This window comes from Anarhichas minor, unplaced genomic scaffold (assembly GCF_050575085.1).
Source record: "Anarhichas minor isolate MPS153535 unplaced genomic scaffold, ASM5057508v1 ptg000094l, whole genome shotgun sequence".
Taxonomy (NCBI): Eukaryota; Metazoa; Chordata; class Actinopteri; order Perciformes; family Anarhichadidae; genus Anarhichas; species Anarhichas minor.
In genome coordinates, this window is record NW_027466540.1 from 237501 (window position 1) to 264955 (window position 27455).

The 27455-nt window shown below is 41.2% G+C and overlaps 1 protein-coding gene across 1 annotated transcript; it reads left to right on the top strand.

Moving 5' to 3' along the window:
* Positions 1-5325: 5325 nt before the first annotated feature.
* LOC142939171 (uncharacterized) lies at positions 5326-8926 on the top strand. Its single transcript, XM_076082392.1, has 2 exons — positions 5326-5731; positions 7302-8926. Exons 1-2 carry the CDS (start codon positions 5596-5598, stop codon positions 8477-8479), a joined length of 1314 nt encoding a protein of 437 aa, XP_075938507.1. The 5' UTR covers positions 5326-5595; the 3' UTR covers positions 8480-8926.
* Positions 8927-27455: the final 18529 nt, after the last annotated feature.

Here is a 27455-nt window from a genome sequence, read left to right on the forward strand (position 1 = left end):
CTGCGAGACGAGTATCAGCCTTCCTACGATGTTTGTCCGCGCTGTGATTTTGGATGAATACCGCAGTAAGCCGCAGCATTACGCTTCTTTTCACAGCGCTGCTATCAAAACACATCGGGGCTTTTTGAAAAGCTCTGCTCTCGCTGACAAGCCTCTGCTGAGAACATTCTGTTCATGGGGGTAGATGGGTGAGGTAGGGGGGGCTGGACATCTCCCGGCTTTGAAAGTGATCTGTACATCCACCACCTCGGGGGAAACATCCTCATCTTACAAAGACCACACACATACATAAACGTTCACATATGCACAGAGGAACCCCCATACACAAAGACATTCATGGACGTGAGGACAAGAGATAGTTGAAGTGACGGAGCCTCGTTCGCAGTTGTTTCTGAGGCCTGTTGACACACACACACACACACACACACACACACACACACAGACAGACACATGCTGCCCCTGGCACAGATTACCTACCATAAGCCGCAAAACAATCTGATTGGCCGACGTGTCCCCTGTCGCCCTGAGGCCGCGCTTAGCCGGCTGATCTTGGCAGGAAGTCAGACTGCAGCTTGAGTTTCAGCACACCTGGACAGCTACAGGCGGGCATTCAGCAACATCCATACGGGGAGACACTACAGGTGAATAGGGTTAAAAACTTAACTTGTAGATATCGCCGTGACAGTTCTCCAGTTGATTACTTACATTAAAGTGCAGTGTGATCTGACGACATCTAGACGTGAGGTTGCAGATTGCAACCAACTGAAACTTCTTCCGTGTGTAAAGCGTGAAGGAGACGTACGGTCGCCAATTCAAAAACACAAAAACGTAAATGGCCCATTCTAGAGATTCACCTGTACTGTACCTTTAATACAAATATTTATTTATTTCTGAAATGTTATATTTACACAACTGATGCATTATCTTGGGAAATGTGTGCTAGTGTGCATTAATTTCTTGAACATAAATATGAACATTGGTTAAAGCCAGGTTCAAAAGTCTTGTTTCATTTCGTTGACATATTAGAGTCATGATATCTCTCTGTATCTCTTCATAAGTCAGAAAATACTGTCAACAGCCATAAAAAAATCTATTTTTGTTCAGTTTAAGTTTTTATAAAAGTAAAAAAAAATTAAGAATATTGTGGTCTTGCAACAGGTTTTTTCTTTCATCAGCATAAAAACTTTTTTAATTTAGTGTCTGTATCTGTACTCAAAGAAATAATAATGACGGTCCATGTGCAGCTCCTTGCAGATGAAAAAGGTCACACTTGCTGCTTTGTCTCCTCTCCGTCGATCACGATGATGTGATGTCATCCTGCATCAAAGCCCCCGACACCGAGGGGACTCAGGCCTCAGCGCCCGAGGACGAGCTTTACTCAGACGTGGCTGAGGTTCTGATCCTCGTCACCAGATCAATACTATGAGTCAGGGATCTGATGAGCTGAGTGAAGGTCGGGTTGAGTGTTTCCCACACAGACAAACATTTCTTTAACCCTTAATCATCTGGCTGATCTGATTGTGCCGACAATCAACGACTCAGTGTCATAGATTCTTCCCTCGCTAGAGAAGCCTTGTACTTATAAGTGTCGTCCTGATTTATAGAAGAATCACCCGTGATGACTGATGAGTTATTAATATTTAGAATCTGAGACTGAAGTGTAGGGAGTCATGTCATGGTGTTTTTACAATGCTGTCGTTTAACTTCAAAACACGTGGGCACAAACGTGGGCGGTCAGTGAGGACAAATATTTGTACGAAATGATTCAGGCGTGTAAACTGATTTGTGATGTTTCCACCTCGAGGTCAAACTCAATTTCAGGGAAAGAACGGCAAGTGAGGAAGTGAGAGAGGAAGGAGTTAGCAAAGTGGGAGGATTCATCAAGATTTATGTATTTTATTGTATTGTGCATTGTAAAGTGACAGTAATATCAACCATTCTTTGTTACCACAAGGAAAAGATGTACATGTACAAATATACACAGTAAACATGTACACAGTAAAAATATACACATTATTAGTGAGATCATTAGTGAGAGTGACAACTTGTTGAATGAAGTTTTTTCTGAACCCCGTATTGTTTCTTTTAGACACACTCAGACACAGACTCATGAATTCATCTCTAAAATAATAAAAATCGTTGGTTGAACAAACCATTTGGTTGGTTGGTTTTGTTTGCTTGGATGGATGGATGATTTGGTTGGTTGGTTTGGTTGTTTGGATGGTTGGTTTGGTTGGTTGGGTGGTTGATTGGTTGGTTGGTTGCTTGATTGGTTGGTTGGTTGGATGGTTGGATGGTTGGTTGGTTGGTTGGATGGTTGGTTGGTTGTTTGGATGGTTGGATGGTTAGTTGGATGGTTGGGTGGTTGGATGGTTGGTTGTTTGGATGGTTGGTTGGTTGGTTTGGTTGGTTGGGTGGTTGGATGGTTGGTTGGTTGGATGGTTGGGTGGGTGGTTGGATGGTTGGTTGGTTGGTTGGTTGTTTGGATGGTTGGAACACCACTTTCATGATTTCTTTAAGCGTGAATACAATCAGCAGAATTAAAAAGCTAACATTAGGCTATAAAGGAACTCCACCACATCTCCACCACTAAGCTGAAGGACGAGTGTTCTAGTGAGGACGTTTAGTCGTCTCATTTAGACTCTGGTGGACTAAATTCACCAGAGGGGTTTTGCTTACCTATTTTATCGTAGAACAAAATGTTCAAATCTCTTAAACTTGTGTTAACCACTGAGATTATTTCAGACACCTAACCAGAAACACATTCAATAAACACATTGAATTTGAGAGAAGGGAACAGGAAGTGTAAAAATGCTGACTCATTTACAGTTTTTAGGACTCATTCCAGCATCACTCTATAGAGTTCACATGTTTTCGGTCATATTTTTCTCTGCATTGGCTTCCCTGTTTTTCTCACAGCCTATAGTAAAACATATAAATGCATACTTTCCTTCCATGTATGAGGTATATAATACACTTTTTTCTTTGTAATCTCATTTGTTTCACCTGTCGTGTTATTATCCGGGTCATTTGATTGCCTCCCATTGGTTGCTGCCACTATATAGGCCACACTTATTCACTCCTCTTTTAGCTCTTCTTTGGACTCCTCACCAATAGACTGTTTCTCTCTCACTCACACAACCTGATAAATGTGCAGTGAAATGTGCCTTTAATGACGCTGATTGATCGGACCGGATATACTCCTGCAGAGAGTTTGAAGTTCAGAGCAGGATTGCACTGAAATACATTAACTCTGCTGGCATTTGTGCATCGTAATTCAGGAACAGTAATGTACTTTGGACAAAGTTAATATTTGCTTCACTATGCTCAAACACACACCCACACACCCACACACCCACACACAAACAGCCTGTTCCAATGTTCACATGTCCCAATTAACATAAAGGTCCTACGTATATCACCCACACATTTCTACAAGGTCCGAGGGTTTTTGATTAATGAAAGCTTGGACATTTGGTGATTTAAAAATAATAAGTGTGTCTAAAGTTAAGGTATTTTTTGGCACATTTAGACACTTTTGGATGACAGACAAACTTTAGATCCCTGAATTGGAAATGTTTAATCACAGGATCCCTCTGATGAAGAGACAATGGTTGTAAAACCTGAACAGTGAAGGGTCATTACACAACTCATCCTTAATTATTTGTTGCGTATTTGCACTCAAGTGTGTTCAAAACTTTATTGTATAGTTTGTATTACAACTGTGACAAATAAACATATGTATTAAAAGGCCACCTAAACACCACGCTTTGACACATTCAAAAAATTATTCTGATTGATCTATAACATTTATTTATAATCTGTTATCTTTGCTTCTTGTCATCGTCTACATTTCTTTTTCTAATGCTTGTGTTAAATCTTAGTATTATTCTTTATTGCAGAGTAACCTTTTAGCACATCCTTAAGAGTATGCCACCCTGCAAATGAGCATACGTCTAATAAAACCACGGAATGTCGAATCTCTCAGTCATTGACAACATCTGCATAAAGTACATCTTTTCCAAGTGCAGATGTTCAACCTTATTTTGGAGAATCCAGACAGAAGGGAAGTGAATTAGGGGTTACAAAAGAAACTGCCTAAACACTGGCGCTCTCTGTTGGTAACCGCGGGTACTAAAGCTTTACAAAGGGCACAAATACAGAACAATCATGTGAAATATACTGACTCGTTGATAACATATGACCTGAGATGTTATCATTTATCATGTGACTTTTATAAAGCATTCTCATTTCCTTATATCCAAATTTCTATTTTCACAAATTAGATAATACTTTTTTTTTTTTAAAGACTTATTATATTTTATAGTTCTTCAAATATGAAAAGTATATTTGTTAGCAGATATACAGAGGAGAGTGAAGGCAATGAAGAAGATGGTAACAAGCTGTGAGAAACACGGAAGAGGAATGAAAACAAGGTGAGTTAATAAAACATAACTTGAACGTGTCCGAAGCTTTTCTCCAGCAGAGGGCAGCATTATCTCTGTTACAGTCAACAAGAGGTGAGAGATGGGAATAAAAGACAGAGAAACAAAATACAAACATTTACCTCGAAGACTTAAAAGCAGTACTGGAAAGCTGCTATATCTCCTCTTAATACTTCAATAAGATGATGTTATTTTTGTGCACACAGTAATGTAATTTGAATGTGTTATATGTGAGAAATGTAACATTCAGGTATAATATAGTCCTACTCAAATCCATATGAACACTGAATCAATGATGAAAAACATAATTCTATATGTAACACTGTTTATTGATGACAGTGGTGTTCTCCTTCCAGCCTGTACACTTATTGATCCATGAAATCAATGAGACACACAATAGCTTATGAGGAGAGGACTGTCACTAGTGCAGCCAGCGGGACATGATGACAATTCAAGAGAAACAAAACGGTTTGGTTGGTTGGATGAATGGATGGATGGATGGATGGATGGATGGATGGTTGGTCGGTTGGTTGGACTGATGGTCGGTTGCACAGAAGGCAGGCATACAATTCACGGCCCGCCACTGCATTTAAGTATATATATGTATATATATTTATATCATGCAGGAAATGTACACAGAAAAGACAATAAATTATGACACAACTAATATAAATAGGGCGTAATATAATAACTTTATAAGTATATAAGAATGGCTATATTTATTTTTTTGTTTTGTTTGTTTTTTATTTTATGTATAAATAACATTATTATTGTGTTTAAATGATAACTGTCAGAAAGTCATGATGGTACACACTCCGGTACAGTAAGTGGCAGCATGCACCTTAGACGTTAGTTTGTAGTCCGCCAATAAACTGAAGAAGAAGAAGAAGAAGAAGAAGAAGAAGAAGAAGAAGAAGAAGAAGAAGAAGAAGAAGAAGAAGAAGAAGAAGAAGAAGAAGAAGAAGAAGAAGAAGAAGAAGAAGAAGAAGAAATAAAGACCTGAAGGTGGCAGTATGCGACATTGTGGATGCAAACTGACGTAAACCATCAAAGAAGAAGAAGAACCAACTCGCACCGGAACCGGATGTTGCTATTTGGCGCGACTAACAACGGATATTTTTAGCTTTTTTACATCTCAAATCAAATCAAAATGTCTAAACTCCAAATACTAAGATGTTTAGTCAACCAGCGACTAACTGCGGCTGCTGAAGAGGTATTCGGTCTGTTTGAACGAACGATAGCAGAGTACGAGGAGGAGCGACGGAAACTACTTCAGACTAGAGCAGGTCAGTTCACGCTGTCTGTCTACCTGTCTGTCTGAGTCAGACCTACCTACCTACCTGTCTGTCTGTCTGTCTACCTACCTACCTGAGTCAGACCGACCTGTCTGTCTGTCTGAGTCAGACCTACCTACCTACCTGTCTGTCTGAGTCAGACCGACCTACCTACCTGTCTGTCTGTCTGTCTACCTACCTGTCTACCTACCTACCTGAGTCAGACCTACCTGTCTGTCTGAGTCAGACAGACAGGTAGGTAGGTAGGTAGGTAGACAGACAGATACTTTATTAATCCCGCAAGGGGACAATTTTTCGCTCAGCAGCAGGTAAATAAAATAACGGAGTAAAAATATGAAATATAAAAATGTACAATATATACAATGAAATAGAATAATATTAAATAACTAACTAAACAATAGTGCAAATATTTAAACAAACAAACAAACAACAGTGTTATAATCGTGATATTGATTTGGCCAGAGGTGATTTATTATAAAGTCTTATTGACTTGAGTATTTGATTTCTCACAGTATACACCAGAGGAGTATTTTCAGTCAGGTGTTAGTACTTTTACTGCAGTAAAAGATCGGAATACTTCCACAACTGTTTAAAAGTACCTTAAAAAGTCCTGCATTTAAAATGTGTCCTAACGTTAGGTGACAATAGACAACGTTGAGTTAAGGGTAATCACGAAAATGTATTAAAAGTAGAAATATTATATTTAATATTGTACGATTAGATGATTGTTACTGGTGCATTAATGTAAAAGCACTTTTTTAAACTGAGGTGGAGCTCATGTTGAACTATAATCTAATGATTGTTTTCGTCATAGATTCATTTAATGATTATTTTTGTTATAGATTAATCCGATGAATAAATAAATGTATTTATGGTACTTTGAGGTACTGGTACTGACATCTGTGTTCTTCATTCTCTCTAAACTTTACTCTGTGTTTTGATGTCAGGAATGTGACGTATTTTATTGACATTTGTTTGTAGATCGTTTTTATCGTGGCCTTGCTGTTATAAACATAACTGTTGCTGCTCTTGAAACAGTATTTAGCCAATTTATACTTCATCGCTGTCGGGCAGAAACCTTGAATCTCTATATTATGTCTTTTTTTATCTATATAGTATCAGCCTAGATGCTGCATTAGCATCAGTAATGTCAGAACTGGAGAGTATTTCTTCATAGAAAGTAGAGCAAAGAGCGACAATGAAGGCTTTTTAAAATGGAAAATGTGTTTCCCGCTCTTCTCCTGACGGGTTCGGTAAGTTTGATTGACAGATTGGTCCTCCAATCACCTGCCAGGGAATCTTTTGAAAGTGCCTGCCCTTTTCCAAACAGTTCCCAGCGACGGCTTCTCAGATGATTCTGTGTAACAAACCATCTGATGGGTCAGGTAGAACTTTGTTTACCTCTATGTCTCACAGCCAGGTTGAACACATAACAGTTTGAATTAATTCTAAATGTGTAACATTTCTCCCCTCGTTAGAAAGAGCAGTGGTATCAGTGATTTATATGTTAACATGAAATCGCATTTTAAGACGCGTACGTATGTATTTCGTTACTCTCCAGACGTCCAGCAGCCGTTGGTTCTTAAAGAAGAGGTTCCCCCCGAGCAGCAGGAGTGGCGCTCCGGTCTGGACCAGGAGGATCCAGAACCTCCACACATTAAAGAGGAGCAGGAGGAACTCTCCATTCAGGAGGGAGAGCAGCTCCAAGGGCTGGAGGAAGTCTATATCAACTTCCCATTTACGTTGGTCACTGTGAAGACTGAAGAGGACGTCGATGAGAGGGATCAGTCCTCACAGCTTCATGAGAGCCACACTGAGGACAACAGAGGGGCAGAGCTTTTGAAAACAGAAGCCGATGAGGATGACTGTGGCGGATCAGAATCAGCCAGTAACTCAGATCCAGATGGTCCTTTTCAACCAGCTACTCATGACGAGACTTCATCCTCCTCTGAATCTGAGACTGATGTCAGCAGTAGTGACTGGGAGGAGACTGGGGAACCTCCATCAGGTCCAAACCCTTTGCAAAACAATGACGTAAATGATGATGATGGATGTAATACTGGATATGTGGAAGGAGCTAGAAGTTTTGGCCACGAGGGACGTCTGCAGAAACTCTCACCCTTAGGAGTTCATTCGGATGGAAAACGTTTCGGCTGCCCAGTTTGTAAAACAAGTTTCAGTTCCAGTGCCAGTTTGGTTAGACACATTAGAACCCACTCTGGGGAGAAACCATTCAGCTCTTCAGTTTGTGGTAAAAAATTCACTCTTAACCGACACATGAAACGACACTTGGCTCTCCACACGGGGGAGAAGCTGTTTAGCTGTTCACTTTGTAGTAGAAGATATACACAACAGGGTAGTCTGACACGACACATGACCAGCCACACTGAGGAGAAACTGTTTAGTTGTTCGTTTTGCGGAAAAGGATTCTCGCATCAAGGTAATCTCAAACAACACTTGACGAGCCACACAGGAGGGAAACCGTTCAGTTGTTCAGAGTGTGGAAGGGGATTTGCACAAAAGGAACTGTTGAAACAACACATGGTCGTCCACACGGGGGAGAAACCGTTCGGCTGTTCAGTTTGTAGTAAAAGATTCACACAACATGGCAGTCTGACGCGACACTTGGCTCTCCACACGGGGGAGAAACCGTTTACTTGTGGGGTCTGTGGGAGAGGATTCTCTCAACATAGTAGTCTGAAACGACACCTGACTGCCCACAGACGAGGAACAATTTAGGTAAAAAATGTAGGTGAAAGATTTGCACTGAATCACCATATGAGATCACACTTTGTTTGTCGACACGGGAGAAACCCTTTAGTTGTTCAGGTTGTAGTTACAGGATTCACAACACGTAGTTTGATTTTCTACATGGGAGAAACCATTTAGTTGTTCATTTCACGCAATTGTTTTTGTATTGTAATTCTACAAGTATTGCATTTTTTTATATTCATACTGTAAGAATGTGTGCTTTTCAGCATGTATGTTGTCTGGGAGGTCCTGAACTCAGATGCGTGTCATTGGGCAGGATTTTATTTCCCCAGCAACCCAAAAATCAAAGATTAAAGATATTTCCCTCGCAATAACTTGGTATTACCGTTTGTGAAATATTAGGCACACCTAACATGTTTTGTACTTCCGGTGAATGTAATCCAATTACTTTATTTCCATATAGGTTTCTATATCCTTTATATCCTCCCGCTAAAGCAGCATGTAGACACAAAGACAAAAGTGAAGAAATACTGTGTGTGTATATATATATAGTTTACCTGCTGCTAAAGTAGTAAAACATCCCAGAAAAATTGAATTTAAAGAAACAAACTAGCTGATGCTGGTTTTTATTTGAATAACCTTTTCAATTATCGTTGTGTGGAAAGTCCGTTCAACTCTCCCCTTGATCAATAAGACACTAAACAATAGGAAGTGTATCTAAACATTAGGAAGTGTATCTAAACAACAGGAAGTGTATCTAAACAATAGGAATATATCTAAACAATAGGAATATATCTAAACAATAGGAAGTGTATCTAAACAATAGGAAGTGTATCTAAACAATAGAAAGTGTATCTAAACAATAGAAAGTGTATCTAAACAATAGAAAGTGTATCTAAACAATATATCTAAACAATAGGAAGTGTATCTAAACAATAGGAGTATATCTAAACAATAGGAAGTATATCTAAACAATAGGAAGTATATCTAAACAATAGAAAGTGTATCTAAACAATAGAAAGTGTATCTAAACAATATATCTAAACAATAGGAAGTGTATCTAAACAATAGGAAGTATATCTAAACAATAGGAAGTATATCTAAACAATAGGAAGTGTATCTAAACAATAGCAATATATCTAAACAACAGGAAGTATATCTCGCTGTTTAATCAAACTCAGTTGTTCACCTTTCACCTCAGTGGGATCATCGCACCTCTTCCTGCGCTAGCACTGAGCTTCGGTAGCTGCTAATGCAGGATAGTTAGTTTACTGTTTCTATACTATGAACTGGAATAATGTGATTTAACAGTTTTATTTGCTGTAGAAAAGAACCAGATGTGAGCCACGTGTGAAGGCAACATAATCGAATCAAGTGTGAGTGGCAGAGGTGTCCGATGAAAACAGCACAAGTCCAAGCAGAAGAGATGATGTCACCTCCTGGACGTGAAATTTAGGACTTCACTCGAGCCTTGACCTGTGATAAAGTCGTACCGTTAACGTCTGCTGCTCTCCATTGAATTGCATTTGTTTCTAAGTGGAGAGTAAACAAATAAAGTGAGTGACACAGACATGCTGCTGTGTTGCCACGGGACCATCCGAGCTCACGGAGTCACTGTGTCAAAGGTTAAGAGATTGCTGACTTTCTTTCTTATTCGTTGGCAGTGGAGCCGGTTGGTTGGATAGATCAGGACCCAGACGTTCACGTGTAAAAGTTTGCTTCCTAAAGACTGTTTTGTAACCGATGTTATCAAAAATCCAGACGAGTTATGAAGCTTTAAACATTTTACCAGCTTCAAAATGTGTGTTTGTCCAGGCGGGTCTAATCCAGCATTAGTCCGAACAAACCTCGTTCTGTCAGCCAGGAGGCCGCTGTTTGTCCTCCGTGAGGAACAAGACGTCGGATGTTGATTTATTTTTAGTAACGTACGAACGTATTTCACCATCTTTTCCTGAATCTAACTAAGTATTTAATTTACAAACTTTACTTTGTCAAAATTCTGTCACATTATTTTGACTGTAAAGTTTGCAATCATTAGTATTTAGTTATTAGAATACATAATAAAGTCAAACTGAATACATACTAAGGATCCAGGCTTGGTATAACAGCTCACTTTATAATAAAGGGTTGAAATGTTGTTTATTGAGATAATATCAAACACTGAGATCCGTTTGGTGGAGAAAAGACGTACAGCGTCACATGACCCGGTACTCTGTAAAAAAACTACAAAACCAACGTCACGTCTTTTGAGCTAAATGCTAACGTCAGCGTGCTAACACGCTCACATGTTAATAATTGGGACAAAGTTACAAACACGTTCACTGTTCGTAGAATACTTTCTACAAATGGCTCATTGTTATCTACCAGAAAGAAAGAAAGGTGTTAATGAATGTGTGTCGCTGTGTAAACACAAACATCTAGAACCAACTGCTTCCTGATTGATCGTGTTTTCTTCAGTTGAAGAAGTCTTGTTGACTTCTGGAGTCGTGATAAGGAACTGAAACGGCTGATTGATCGCTGATCAGCTCTGAGGAATGTTGTCTCCTGCAGACAGAAGAATGTGTGTTTATCAGAAGCCTGTTTACTCTGTCTGCATGCTGCTGATGATGGGGATGTTGTTGTTGATGATGATGATGTTAGCTGCATTTTTCTTGGTCGTCATTCTCAGCCACGTTGTCCAGATGACTGACGGGTTCAGACATGTTTAGTGCTGCTTTTAAAACACTGTTTATCTCTTTAAATATATCTACATTCATTTTAAAATGTAAGTGGATGAGATGGAGTATTTTCTCATTTGAAAAGACCTTTTTGTGACAGAAAACACGAGGCTTTTAAAAGCAGATGCTGCTCAGTCTGCGCTGCTATCGACTGATGGAAAGTCTCCGCTGCTTCTGCGTTTGCTGCGTCCGTCGGAGCAGAAATGATCTTTGTGTTTCCTTTTCCTCCCGAGCTGCAGCCTCCTGCAGTCTGCATGGCAACCAGGCTGAAGCTCAGGTGTATAATCATACGCATTCTTCAGACTGTCACATTCTGTTTGCTGCAGAGCTGCCAAGCTCTTTGTATAAAGAAGCCTTTTTAATCTAAAGTTGCTCAATGCAGGAGCTTTATGGAGGAACCCGTGCTCCTATCAGTAGGACAGCAAAACGGTTGAACACAGATAATGCTGATCTCAGTCAGGCCTCTGGGGAACAGTCCGTTCTGGTTCAGATGTGAAAAGGAGAAACCAAACATTGTTGCCTAACAGCCGAAGCTGAGGGAACGCTTTAACATATAAGGCCTCCTCTTCAGGCCTCAAAGGACAAAAGTCCGGAACTCTTTGAATAAATTTAATCTTTGAAATGAATCTCCTTCTAAAAACATCCAGATTTTTATTCTTTATAATTTGCAGGTTTATTTTTTTTACTTGATATCATTTATTCAAAAGTCGTTTCTGAATATTATTTGTTGCTATAATGAGAACAAAGAGAAGCTTTTTGTTTGTTCTTATCTGCACAATAAAGACCGAAAAATAACCACAAATGATTATTTTTATATAATAAAGATTTCACATAAAACATCTTCAAGCAAAAGATTCTTTGAATCCAAATTTTAATAACTAACCAAATTAAATTCTCTATAACAACAATTAAATAAGAAATGAAGTTCTTTAATGTGTCATGTTAATATAAATTTACTAACACAGAGAGGACAAATGCTCCTGGAGATGTGTCTCCTGCTCCTGCTCCTCCTCCTGCTGCTGCTCCTCCTCCTGCTCCTCCTCCTGCTCCTCCTCCTCCACAGAGTCGGTTTGTTTGTTTAAGGGTTTAATATTTAGCTCACACACACACACACACACACACACTGTGTTTTTTTCTCACCTGTTGACTACCGTCACTTTCAGAGCTGTTCACACACACTGACGCGTTTAACTGAGCAGCTGACTGAGAGAACATCAGAGAACAGAAACCGACCGACTGTCCGTCCGTCTTCTGGAGCGGTTCAAGTTTCTTCTTCTTCTTCTGAGCGGCTGGATGATCGCCTGAGAGATGGGACCTCGTACAGCTGGTAAGAAGCGCTTTGGTTTGAGTGTCAGGAGGCCGTTACTTCAGCTGATCGTGCAGTGAAGAGGTCAGGGGTCAACAAATATCCTCATAGTTACAAAAAGCTACACGATGTTTAAAGACCGCTTTTGTTTTATCTTTTCTTTTTCGTCAGGGTCACTTGTTGCACAACGTCGTCTTGTTTTAGACCGAGGACGCTCTTTAATGCTGTAGATGATAGTTGTGGTAAATCATAACTCCAGTTTCTGTTTCACCTTTCACTGGATAACAGAGAGTAGAGAATGACATCGTCAGCCAGACTCAGCCCTGTGACGGTGTGTTTACATACAAAGCTGTTGTTGGCTTGATTCAACCTTTGCTTCACCAGGATGATGTCATTAACATTTGGAGTCTCTTTCCACGGTGAGGTTATGACCTCATCATCAGAAGCAGTCTGAAGGTGGATGTCGTCCGTTAGATGTTGTACAATAATCAGAAACAAACTGAGTGTGCGTGACGTGTTTGTTGGTAAATGAACAGAACACATCAGTCTAACAGTCCGATGTTCTGCTCAAACTCAACTCTTCTCTTACGTAATCAGAGCGTTTAAACACCTTCTGGAATCTTGTTTTATTTTCATAGAATCAGCTTTTAGTTCAGCGTGAGATGAGCGCTGCGTTTACTGAACTTCTTCATTTGGAGAAATGAATGCGGAGATAAATAAATAATAAACACATTTATTCACTTCACACAACACGTGAGTCAACGTGTTGCTGTTGACAGAACTTTTGACCTGACGGGATCGTTGTGTTACCGACACACACACACACACACTTTAAGAAATCATTATGGTCGTGTTTACGGTAACTATGGCGACAAGAGGAAGCAGTGGATCGATGATTATCCTGAACGGGAAGAAGTTGTTGTTCTGATGAGACAAAGGACACGTTTCATCCAACAGCAGATTAACTTCATAGTTTTATTGTGTGTGTGTGTGTGTGTGTGTGTGTGTTTCTTCGTGCCATATTTTTGAATCAGTAAAGACATGAGAGTCTGTAGATTGACTGTCAGACCTCCGAGCTGTTGACGGCTTTCTAATGACTCTCCGTCTAAAATCAATGACCCTCCGACAGCCTGCAGACCTGAGAGGAGGCTGGTTGAAGAGGTGAGAGTGTGATGGAGGTCCAGGTTTGCACCCCCCCCCCCCCCCCCCCATGTGAAGCTGGAAGTCTGTGTTGGCTTTGATATTTACCCATAAGCAGCGTCTTTGTCTGGTTGTAACTACGCGGTTTTAAGCTTTTGTTTATAACACGCACGAAGGCGTTCATGCTCAGCGCTGTGATTGTAACCTGCAAGACTCAATAAACCTCCACGACAGAGAGGAGGGATTTTAATAAACTGTAAACTCACATCTCATATTCATGGGCTACTTTATTGCCTTTGTACAAACCCTGTAGAGACAGAAGTCAAGTATTAAAAGCATTACAGAGAAACGAAGGCTGAACATCCTGAAAACGATTTGATTCTGCTGCAAAATATTTACTCCAATGTAGATTTTTAAGACTTCCTGTTTCTAAAGTATTTAAAAACAAATTGACCCATGTTTTAAAACTTGGTTTCTTTTAACTCTTTATGTTCATCGTACGACTCGTGCTATAGATAAATAAAGTTTGATTGAAAGCCACCACAAAGGCAACAACACAAATATGAGAAACAAAAATTCACACAAACACAGCCAACACACAAAGAAACAAATCACAGTAAATCAAATAGATATATATATCTATATATAGATATATATATCTATATATAGATATATATATCTATATATAGATAGACCGAAGCACTTCTTAAGCTGACTAGAAGTTCATTTAAACGGGTCAGAGGGGACGTTCAGGTCACACATTGTTAAAGGTTCCTGTCTGTCGTTCTTATCTCTCTATTGAAGGACGCGTCCGCTGTTATCAAGACGTGTTTGAACGGAAACACAATCGTTTTAAAGATTAATTGAGGAAGAAAAAACTTGGTCAGTTTGAATTCTGGTTATTAAAAATGTAAAATAGCTCATAATGATTTCCTCTCCCTCCGTCAGTGGCTCCTTCTAAGGAGGCGAAGGAGGTGGCAGGAGGTCAGGGAGGAGCCCGGATGAGGAGTTGCAGTGACGGCAGCATATACAGCAGAAGAAGAGTCGGCCCATCCAACAACTCCTCCTCCTCTTCCTCGTCCTCCCCGGTGCTCTACAACCCCAAATCAGGTAAAAGAAATGGATGTGATGCTTTTGTCAGGCGGCAAACTGCGAATCTTTAGAGAGAAGCCGCTGCTTCATGTGTTAAAGCTGCATTCTCTCTAGTGTCCACCAGGGGGCGACTCCTCTGGTTGTATAGAAGTCTATGAGAAAATGACTCTACTTCTCTCTTGATTTATTACCTCAGTAAACATTGTAAACATGAGTTTATGGTCTCAATCTCTAGTTTCAAGTCTTCTTCAATACAGCATGATGTTCATTTAGTACATTATGGTCCATTTAGAGTCACACAGACCATAAAGCAGGGGATGCTTTAGGGCGGGGCTACACGGTGATTGACAGGTCTCTTCCAGAGACGAATACGGCGTCTCTACGTCACTCCTCCTCAGTCCAGATATGATCACTTCCTGTTCACTGGTTGCACAAAAAAACAACATACCGACGGCCGTAATCTAAGATGGCGACGGCAAAATCGCCGAACTCAAGGCTTCAAAACATCAGTTCACAAACCAATGAGTGTCTGCATTAATTATGACCTTTTTTACTTTTGTCTTGGTGTTTAGTCCTGAAGAGGCCGGTGAGCACAGAGGAGCTGCAGAGACCAGGAGGACCCTACATCAAGAAAACATTCACAGTACGTCGACAATTTATCCTCTTTAAACAGCAAACACGGAGGAACAGAAACAGCTTTTTCATTAAGCTGAGAAGCTCTTCTCAAGAACAACGGTGTCCAGGAGGCACAAATAAACTCTGCATCTCTGATTCAACAACAGCCTGCAAGTGTTCACTCTAATAAGTTCTTTTGTTTCCATATGTTTCACAACTATTTCAAACTGGGTTTCTTTGTTTATTGGTGGAATCGGTCGAGTTCTTCTGGACTCTCCTGAAGCCTCGTCTGCTACAGTTTGTCTCTGTGCGTCTGCAGATCGTGGGCGACGCGGTGGGCTGGGGGTTTGTGGTGAGAGGAAACCGGCCGTGTCACATCCAGGCTGTGGAGCCCTGCGGCCCGGCCGCTGCTGCTGGGATGAAGGTAGGCATGGTGGGAAATGTAGTTGGAGGAAACGGAGTGAAATCATGTCAAGAAATGTGCTGAATTTGCAAGAGAAGTTGGGGTTTTCCTGTTCATTTCAATAGTTTGTGTGGTCGTGGGACCACAGGAACCATAGGAACTACAGATTATTATGTATTCATTCATTCTGCAGAGTTTCTGAGTCATTTGTGAGTAGAACGTGCCGTTAACATTGAGTGGACCTCGTACACGGTTGATGTTTCCGTTGAACTTTCCCGTAAATCACATTTAGCTCCATCATGGACGTCCACCTGCAGCACCGCCGCCAGGGAAACATGTTTTGTAATGCATCCTACGTTTCTGCAAACCACGGATACGTTGAAATACGTTGGTAGATGGGTTAAAGAAATGTAGGACTTTCACCCAGGAGACCGCTGTTTGTGTCCCAAGAGAGACAACAGTTGACTAACACTGCGCTGGGCGGTTGTTGTTGTTTACGGTAGTTGTATTGTTCAGTTCCGGTCGTTACGTTCCTATTTTAACACAAACCGGGATGTTTTTTTTAACCTAAAGGAACAATCCAAAATATTCCAGTCCTGGATGATTTAGAATTTAAATCTGAGTGAAAGTAAAGGAAAGTTCATCAGTCTGGAGTCTTTGGCTGCGACCGAAGTTCCACACTAACATGCTTTTTCAGAATTGTGTGCATTGTTTGTAATACAGCTTTTTTCACAGGAATGTCGGCACAGACCACAGTTAGTAATACTGCAAATATATAAATATTACAATACTTTCATCAGTCGCCATTGTGTCACCTTCGTCAGCCACATTTATTTAAATAGAAAGACTGCCACTGTCAACAAGTTTTGTTGCCAAAACCAAGACAATCATTTCACAACGTAAACTTTGTTGCATTGCTCGTTTCTGTAAGCATGATTCAGAAACGTCCACATGTGGTTTGCAGAAACGTAAAAACAAAATTCGGGCGACTGGGTTTCTACAAGTGAGTCAGTCTTTCCCTCCCTCACTCGTTTTCCTCTCACCGCTTCGCTCTCTTCTTCGTCTGCAGGTTTGTCAGTTTGTGGTTTCGCTCAACAGGCTCAGCGTCCTCAATCTGGACTACCGGACCGTCAGCCACCTGATCCTCACCGGACCCAGAACGGTGGTGATGGAGGTGATGGAGGAGACTGACCACTGAGCAATGAGAGAGACACTGACTCAAGTTCGGTGATTTCGCTGCCGCCATCTTGGATTACGGCCGTTGCCATGTTGTTTTTTCAACCAGTGAACAGGAAGTGACCATATTTGGACTGAGGAGGAGTGACGTAGAGACGCCGTATACGTCTCTGGTAGAGACCTGTCAATCACCGTGTAGCCCCGCCTTAAAGCATCCCCTGCTTTATGGTCTGTTTGACTCTAAATGGACCATAATGTACTAAATGAACATCATGCTGTATTGAAGAAGACTTGAAACTAGAGATTGAGACCATAAACTCATGTTTACAATGTTTACTGAGGTAATAAATCAAGAGAGAAGTAGAGTCATTTTCTCATAGACTTCTATACAACCAGAGGAGTCGCCCCCTGGTGGACGCTAGAGAGAATGCAGCTTTAAGACATGAAGTGTTGACTTCACTCGGCTGAACCGGACGTTGCCGCCTGCTCCCAGCGCTCGGTCATTCACGTGAACTTAAGGAACGAAAATAACTGTGTATTCGGCTATTATTGTATTTCACAACTTTCAAGACCTAATGATTTAAATAAGGGATAATCAAGGTCTTTTACCTAAAAAAAAATAATTATCCGCTGAGTTACAGACGTCTCTTTGTCAATAGAAGTCTATGGGAAAAGGTATTTTTTGGGGCCCAATGGCATCACATGACGGACCCTGAAATTGTAATTCCACCGTTTGGCCTCGATGCAAAGTTAACAATCAAAGCCCGGAGCTCTTTCTGGCGGCTTCAAACGGTTGCAATGGCAACGGCGTACTTTAAAAAATGGCCGCTCCTCTGACTGCCCAGTTACATTGATTTGAATGGATATTTCAGTTCTACTCATGTTCCTGCAGGAGGCGCTGTTGCCTTTGTTATTCTGTTCATTCCAAATGAGCTTTATTCTAAATTTGAAACTTTTTGTTGGAAACAGGTTTTCTTTTTGTAAATAAAGATGAAATGTCTTTGACAGGAAACAGAAAAGCCGTCCTGAACCGGACGAGCTCTTCATACTAATTCATCATAAAGCGGAGAAGAACGGTCACATATTTATTTGAAGGTGTTTTTGAGGCACACCTGCGTAGTGTTGTCCTAGAAAGTCACCCTGGAAGTGATCACGCTGTTGACATGGCGGTGTTCTCGGTGTTTTCCTTCGTTTGGGGCGGTTTGGACTCTTAACCCCCGTGTGCCACCTCAGTGCCTCCTCCACACACACACACATTACCTGCATGTAGCTCCTCGGTACCCCCCTTCCTCCGCGGTGTTTGCTTTTCCATCCGCGACGTCTGATTCCCAGAAAGGAAGTGAGGAGTGTGAAGATTCTGTGTGTGAAGGTGGATCAACAACTTAAACTCAAGAGCTCTGTTTGTATTCCTTTATCTGTTTATGCCTCTGTGCCGCTGCTGGTTTCTCTCTTCTCGTGTACAGTCGACTCCAGATTTGATAAGGGTGAAATATCTCTCAGCGTGTCTGCGCTTTGCTCTCTGCGGAGTGATTCCGTGAGTCTCTCGGCTCCTCATGCATCTTTAATGATGGTGAACAGAAGCAGTTTGTAGAATGGTGGTTGGATATTGTTTTAAAGCACCGGGCGCCGAGGATTTTATGAAGAAACTAAATATCTGTATTGAAAATAGGTCTCCCTTGTGCAGTGCAGAATTACATGCAGACAATAAGCCTATCGGAGGCTTGTATATATATTTAACAAACTACTTTCATTTCTATTTTTTAAGTTATTAACTTTGTGTATGCTTTGCTTTACATGTCTCCACCTGTAACTGTTTGATTCTGATTGTGAAACTACTTTACGTTGCATTCCTAAGGTGAAAGAAAATAAAATACAAATAAATATTGATCGACGATCTCTTCTGTCTGGAAATCCTCCAAGTGATCAACAAAAGACAAAAATAAGAGTGACAAAGTCGTATGTGAGGGGCAAAGTAAACAGTTTGAGATGGAGGGTTTGCAGGTGAAGCGGAGGTCAGAGCGGCTTCACATCCAGGTGTTGAAACATCTCAGTTCTATGTTCCGACTCCACGTGACGAGAGCAGCAGTCTGCAGCTCTACCAGCTGGTGGCAGCACGTGTTTGTGCTTGAAGTCAGAATTATTCCCGCCTGTTATCCAACATGTGCACATCTCTGCTGCGCTCAGCTTATTGTCAGCCGTCGATGCGATTAGTGCGAGATGTAAACCAAGTCCTTTAGATGTCAAATATGTTAATCTGAAGGCCATATCATGAGCATCTTTTAAATGATTCTGATGAACTCAGTTATAGTTTGAGGCAATCCTGGTAAAACGGTTGTGTGTTTGCTGCTCCTGGGTCAGATCACACATGCAGGGCTGGTGTTTTTCGGCCACTTGGGTGCAGCAGAAACGAGCTGAAAACCCAACGTTGACTTTAATCCTTTAAGTTGCTGAGAGGGGTCGGCGTGAACCGATAAAGGTAGAAAGAAAGGCAGAGTCATGAATGAATGTGCAACCAGGACACAACAGTATTTCCTTTTTCTTTACCAAACATGAACATGATGTCGTAAAAGGAGTGCAAATCCTCTGATCTGTGTAATGCTTCCAGAAGAAGACGGAAAGAAAGAAGATCACTATCATTACTGACATTCTCTGGTGTCATCACAGGGAATCCTCCCAGTGATGGATGGTTATTAGCAAGTTCATGAAGAAATAGTCAAAGTTCAGGTTCAAAAGGGCATTGAACACAAGAACACAAACCGCTGGAGCTGAAGGATGAGAGGTTACAGTCGGTCAAGTAGAAGAGAGAACAGTATGTCCTGCTTCACATTCAGGTTCTAATACTTTCACCGAACACCAGATGGTTTGTTTACACGGAACCACCTGAGAACCCGTTATTGGAAAACTGTACAGGTTCTCACAGACTACTTTAAAAAGATACAAAATGGAAAAGAGACAAAGTGACTACAAACACAAAGCAACTACAAAGAGACACAAAGTGACTACAAACACAAAGCAACTACAAAGAGACACAAAGTGACTACAAACACAAAGCAACAACAAAGAGACACAAAGTGACTACAAACACAAAGCAACTACAAAGAGACACAAAGTGACTACAAACACAAAGCAACTACAAAGAGACACAAAGTGACTACAAACACAAAGCAACTACAAAGAGACACAAAGTGACTACAGACACAAAGCAACAACAAAGAGACAAAGTGACTACAGACACAAAGCAACTACAAAGAGACACAAAGTGACTACAGACACAAAGCAACAACAAAGAGACACAAAGTGACTACAGACACAAAGCAACTACAAAGAGACACAAAGTGACTACAAACACAAAGCAACTACAAAGAGACACAAAGTGACTACAGACACAAAGCAACAACAAAGAGACAAAGTGACTACAGACACAAAGCAACTACAAAAAGACACAAAGTGACTACAGACACAAAGCAACAACAAAGAGACACAAAGTGACTACAGACATAAAAACAACAATGAGACACAAAACAACTACGACACTCAAAATGTCCACAAAGAGACACAAAACAACTACAAATAGAAGCTAAACTACTGTAAAGTCTGTGTGTCTTGCTCCTATGTGAGGTGGTGGGGTCTTTTCCATTTCGGTACCCAGGGGCCCGTTGTCTCATAGAAAAGCCAATTACAGTCGTTTTAAACAAACAGTCGCAGCAGACCCTCACAGGTGGTTTGGACCAGATGGACTGAAAAGATGGATTTTGGATTTTTGTTTAATCTCGTGAAATCACAAGATCCAGCTGCTGTGCAAAGTAAATAATACTTCCACCAGTTTAGCTTTTCATTACTTAAACGTGCTAATCCCTCTTCGTCAATCCCAGTTCCAACTTTCTTTGTCTCCTCTCCTCTGGTCTCAGTGAAAAGTAGGACAACATGGCATTCCTGAAAACTCCAGGTGATTGGTTTGAACTCCGAGCTTGTAGAGACACATTCAGAGAAGAAGAGAAACTGTGGAAAAGCTCCTGAGATGCTGGAGATTTGCTTTCTATAGGTTGCACATCTCCCATCAGCATCATGTGCAGTAACAGATTAACTTTAGCATGAAACATCTGAAATGATTTCTATTTAAAGACACCAAACTCAAATATAAAGCAACCGGAGAAGACTGCTGGAGTTAATATCACAAGCATGCACCAACTGGAGACCAACTGGGAACCAACACACCATCAGTAACCAGTAGAGAGACAGCATCATAAACCATCACACACAGCAATCACGAGAAACCATTACAAAAAGATTGTAAAACTCAAAGTCTGACCAAGTATATTTGTCTCATTACTACTCAAAACATCTCTTTTCAGACGATGCCTACACTTCATAGCAGTCGTGAAAAATAGCTCAAAATAAGTTTTCCAGCTAATTTAAATATCATTTTTATCTTGAAAAACCCAAATATTACATCTGAACATATTACAAGTGAATTTCCACTTCTTCCATTGGCAGAATTGTTTTTCTTGTGTCAAGCAAAAACACCTTGTTTTCATTGTTTTCATTGTTTTTCTGTAGTCGTTATTGAAGAAACCTTTTCAGAAACCAGTTTAAGTGCTCACAGATCTTTCCACTCTAATGGAAAATATTAGAGGCAACAATTTATAAACCAGCTTATCTTTTAATGAGACCATTATAAAACCATTGGGAAGCAGCTTGTACACGCAGCTTTAAATGGAAACCACGATAAGGTATTTGCAGGCCAACAGTCCCTATAGAGCGATGTACGATGGGCCGAGCAGGTTACGGTCCGTTCCTAATGTTGAATCTAATGGAATCCTTCAGGACTCTTCTAATGGTTTGTGGGAAGGTCAAAGCTTTGATCTATTATTGATTTCATTCATTGAACTCCGTGTCATAATGAAGAGGACATGCTAATGAACGGACGGGGGTTAAAGGCTCAGCTGAGACGTGGATCAGCATGTAAATCAGGTCCAGCTACAGACTGAGATTATTCTGATGTTGTGATGTCTCCAGTCACACCGGAAAATTACATTTCAACACCCTGGATGGAATAATACATAATAAATATGATGAATAAAATGAGAATAATGGGGGAGACATTACAGGGGTTGTTGATGGAGCGTTATCTTGTGAAATATTCAAAAGTCTTGTTTCATTTTGTTGACATATTAGTCAAGGGTCGAGGGTTTTTACATTCATGATGTCTCTGTGTATCTCTCCATAAATCAGAAAATACTGTCAACAGACATTAAAAAAAAATCCATTTCCTCCATGTTTTTATTAATAAATGAGTGTGTGAGTGATGAGTGAACAAACCCGTCTGTGTGAACCTTCAGCACACAGAGAGGAATGAAAGAGTGAAGTTTGGTGAATGTAAGAGCTGCTGAAGTGGAGATTTATCATCAGAGTCTGAGAACAAACTCATTTAGAGGAAACGTCCTTTAAAGAGACGTTTAGTTACATTACAGACATTTAGAGACTCTACAGGTGAACACATGAACTCATAGATATCACCATGAAACTTCACCACTTCATCACTCACATTCTCTATAGGTGAATAGGGTCACAACATGAACTCATAGATATCACCATCAAACTTCACCACTCACATGAAGAGGAGTATTTATTGTATTACAAGTTTTATGAAATGTTGTGTTTAAATATGCAAATGTTAGTATTTAGATGTTTTCTTTCCACTAGTCTGAATAAATACGTGTTATGGGAAAAACTCAGAATTGACCATGAATGTTTTCTTTGCCTGAGGTGACTCTCTTTAAAAGACTCCTTCAGTTTATGCATCACAGAAAGAAAAGAAAAAAGGAAATTAACATTCAACCCGTTGCTGATTCTGCCGCTGGACTCGTGACAGAGGTGCTGACACCTCGTGGTGACGGAGATTAAATGGCGCGTGGCACCGCGGCTGCAGCTCCACAAACTGTGTTTTCAACAACGATGTCGGCCGCCTCCAACATCAGCAGCAGACATCAGCTCGCTGAGCTGTGATTGTGGCGGACGGCTCGATAAATGGAATGTAAACAAGCGGCCGCAGCAGCGAGTGTGTTGAATCCACAAAAAACCCGATGAGCTGCACAGAAGCACCACTGAGATGAGCGGGACTGGGCTGGTGGTCCTGAGATGAGCGGGACTGGGCTGGTGGTCCTGAGATTAGCAAGGACTGGGCTGGTGGTCCTGAGATGAGCGGGGCTGGGCTGGTGGTCCTGAGATGAGCGGGACTGGGCTGGTGGTCCTGAGATGAGCGGGACTGGGCTGGTGGTCCTGAGATTAGCAAGGACTGGGCTGGTGGTCCTGAGATGAGCGGGGCTGGGCTGGTGGTCCTGAGATGAGCGGGGCTGGGCTGGTGGTCCTGAGATGAGCGGGGCTGGGCTGGTGGTCCTGAGATGAGCGGGACTGGGCTGGTGGTCCTGAGCTGGTGGTCCTGGGCAGCTTCCAGTTAGGAATCTGGCTGCACATGAAACATGTTAAATGGCAGTTACATGATATCTTATATATATTTTTTTACAAAGGATAAAAAGTGTAAAAAAAAAAGTGTCTGTTTTTAAAGTAAACAGCTGTGCAGAGATGTGTGATCGTTTGCGATGTAAGAGTGACCTTATGACCTTATGACCTTATGACCTTATGAGTGACATACAGACATGTTAGGAAACTGTTTACTGTGTTTGATATTAGAGATGTAGCTGCAGACAGACAGGTCCTCCTTCACAGAAGAAGACAAAGATAACAGACAGGACGAGGAGTCAGAGCTGCAGAGACACTTTTCTCGTGCTGCCCCCTACTGGTAAACCTCAGGAACACCTGCGTACAGTGTGAGTAAATATTAAATCTGTTTTCACACTAAAACTGTTCAGAGACACAGAGTGACAGTGAGAGTTCAACAACTGCTGATCATTATGAAGGATTACCTTCTTATTCAGTCAGGCCTTTCATTAAGAATGGGTTATATTTTTAGACATTTAAGAAATGTTATAATTAATTTTATATATTTCATCCCCTTATTTCATTGTATCCAAATTAACAAGTTTTATTCGTTTTAAATGTTTATTAAATTAAATTTTGTTGATCACTATTTTATTTTGTTTGAGTATATAATTTGTATCCATTTTATTAATCTAGTTTTTATGTCACGCTGTTTTGCTGCTATCACTGTTATCACTGCTGTTTTTATATATTTTAATTGTATTTAATCATATTTTTTTCATTTTTTGTTTCGCATGCAAAATCATTGTTAAATTGCTGAATATCTTTTGTCTTTTCTGTAGTTTTCATCGTCTTATTTTTGTCTTGTCATTCATCTGCGAAGACATTTGAACTGCACGTATCTTTATGAAATATAGTTTGATGGCTTGATTGATGGATTCACGAGGAGCACTTGAAGGCCACGTAAAGGATTCTTTGCTGGTATGAAATGGGAAAGCAGGTTTCCCTGCTTCATTAAACGTGCGCTGCAGTGTTATTACGTTCAGCTGTGTGTGTGTGTGTGTGTGTGTGTGTGTGTGTGTGTGTGTGTGTGTGTGCGGCTGACAGCAGCACAGACCTGCAGAATGCAATAAAGATGTAAAAGAGAATATAAGACATTAATACTCGCCTTGGAAACTTAACATAATCAGGAAAGGTCTGTCTGACTTTATGAAGTGCCATGAATTTAATTCAGTGCAGCAGAGTCTCCTTCTGGCAGAACGCCCCGACTCACCTCCAGTAGTTTGGAGAATGAATACACCGTTTATACGTTCTATGTGATCCCACACTCATCGAGTTTTTATGTAACAAACGGGAGGATTGAAGGAGATAAAGCTCACAATGCTTGATCCTGTAAGATGACTTAATGGCTAAAAATGATCCTTAAAAGAATCCAGTAAATCCTCTTATAGTTTCATCTGTATATTATTATTCTTATATGTATCGTCAGATTTAGTGAGTTCTCACTTGGATGCCATCCTGTCGTCTACATTTCACTCCATGAAACCATCTCTTCACCCTGTGGACACACACACACACACACACGCACACACGCGCACACACACGCGCACACGCACACACGCACACACGCACACACGCAGCATCATTGCTTTCGATCACAGTCAATCTCAGCCCCGCCGTGCTGTGTGAGTGTACCTGTGATTCTCTGCAGGGTCATATTTTTCGGTTTCAGCAGCAACAGAAATTTAAGTTGATTTGAATCTTCACGTTCAGTCGGTTCGTTTGTGGCAAAAAGGCCAAACTCACATCTTGTGTGAGAGAAAGCGTCTCCCGTGTCATAAACAAGCCTCAGGTTTATTAATGTGGAGGACGAGACTTTGTTTATGTTCATAAAGGAAGAGCTTTAGTGCAAAAACCCAGAGAAAGTCCACTGTTAGATGTTTCCCAAAAGCTCACTTCATTTTCCAGTTTCTAAAATGCAAAAGCTGTTTTTGAAGCAGAGAATTTGAGATGAGTCGTAACAACAAGCGATAGAAAGAGAGCTGCGTTCAGCTACAGCAAGGTCTTCATTTATTGCTCGAGTTCTTCATGCTGAATTCTGTTGAGTTGTTATTTTGCTTTTGATATTTTAATTGTTCACCATGAAACACTTTGTGACATTCCAAGACAATATGTGTTGTTTAATGTGATCATATGTGTATATCATATTGATTGTTTAAACATTTTCTGACACTAAAATGTAAATAAATCATCACCTCTGAGTTGTTGTCGGTCTGAGTAGGAGGAGCTTTGAGGAGCATTTCTCTGTAATTAAATAAATAACTTGATTGAGCTCCTCTTGAAGAGAACTCAGGATGACGAACTGTTTATTCAAGCAGCCGTTTTGGAGCCACGAAAAATCTGAATTCTGCTGTTACATATTCATGAGTATGATAATATGAGAGACTTCTGAGGTCTCCAATTCCACTGCTGGTTAAAGGCGACACGGCCAGCAAACAAAGCCGAGGTAGAGAGAGACTGAAGGCCGCTCTTCATTCAGAGATGAGGACCACGCTGTGGCTTTAAAGGAGGGGGAGGCGATCCAAGACACGCATGCTAATGAAAAAGTCTATAAAGGAACTCCACCGCGGTCACGTGACTTCACGTTAGTCTATAAAGGAACTCCACCACGGTCACGTGACTTCACGTTAGTCTATAAAGGAACTCCACCGCGGTCACGTGACTTCACGTTAGTCTATAAAGGAACTCCACCGCGGTCACGTGACTTCACGTTAGTCTATAAAGGAACTCCACCGCGGTCACGTGACTTCACGTTAGTCTATAAAGGAACTCCACCGCGGTCACGTGACTTCACGTTAGTCTATAAAGGAACTCCACCACGGTCACGTGACTTCACGTTAGTCTATAAAGGAACTCCACCACGGTCACGTGACTTCACGTTAGTCTACAAAGGAACTCCACCGCGGTCACGTGACTTCACGTTAGTCTATAAAGGAACTCCACCGCGGTCACGTGACTTCACGTTAGTCTACAAAGGAACTCCACCGCGGTCACGTGACTTCACGTTAGTCTATAAAGGAACTCCACCGCGGTCACGTGACTTCACGTTAGTCTACAAAGGAACTCCACCGCGGTCACGTGACTTCACGTTAGTCTATAAAGGAACTCCACCGCGGTCACGTGACTTCACGTTAGTCTATAAAGGAACTCCACCGCGGTCACGTGACTTCACGTTAGTCTATAAAGGAACTCCACCGCGGTCACGTGACTTCACGTTAGTCTATAAAGGAACTCCACCGCGGTCACGTGACTTCACGTTAGTCTATAAAGGAACTCCACCACGGTCACGTGACTTCACGTTAGTCTATAAAGGAACTCCACCACGGTCACGTGACTTCACGTTAGTCTACAAAGGAACTCCACCGCGGTCACGTGACTTCACGTTAGTCTATAAAGGAACTCCACCGCGGTCACGTGACTTCACGTTAGTCTACAAAGGAACTCCACCGCGGTCACGTGACTTCACGTTAGTCTACAAAGGAACTCCACCGCGGTCACGTGACTTCACGTTAGTCTACAAAGGAACTCCACCGCGGTCACGTGACTTCACGTTAGTCTATAAAGGAACTCCACCGCGGTCACGTGACTTCACGTTAGTCTATAAAGGAACTCCACCACGGTCACGTGACTTCACGTTAGTCTATAAAGGAACTCCACCGCGGTCACGTGACTTCACGTTAGTCTATAAAGGAACTCCACCACGGTCACGTGACTTCACGTTAGTCTATAAAGGAACTCCACCGCGGTCACGTGACTTCACGTTAGTCTACGAAGGAACTCCACCACGGTCACGTGACTTCACGTTAGTCTATAAAGGAACTCCACCACGGTCACGTGACTTCACGTTAGTCTATAAAGGAACTCCACCGCGGTCACGTGACTTCACGTTAGTCTACGAAGGAACTCCACCACGGTCACGTGACTTCACGTTAGTCTATAAAGGAACTCCACCACGGTCACGTGACTTCACGTTAGTCTACAAAGGAACTCCACCACGGTCACGTTATATCAGAGAACTAAACGTTAACACGCATAATTATGAACCCCACTGCTTTT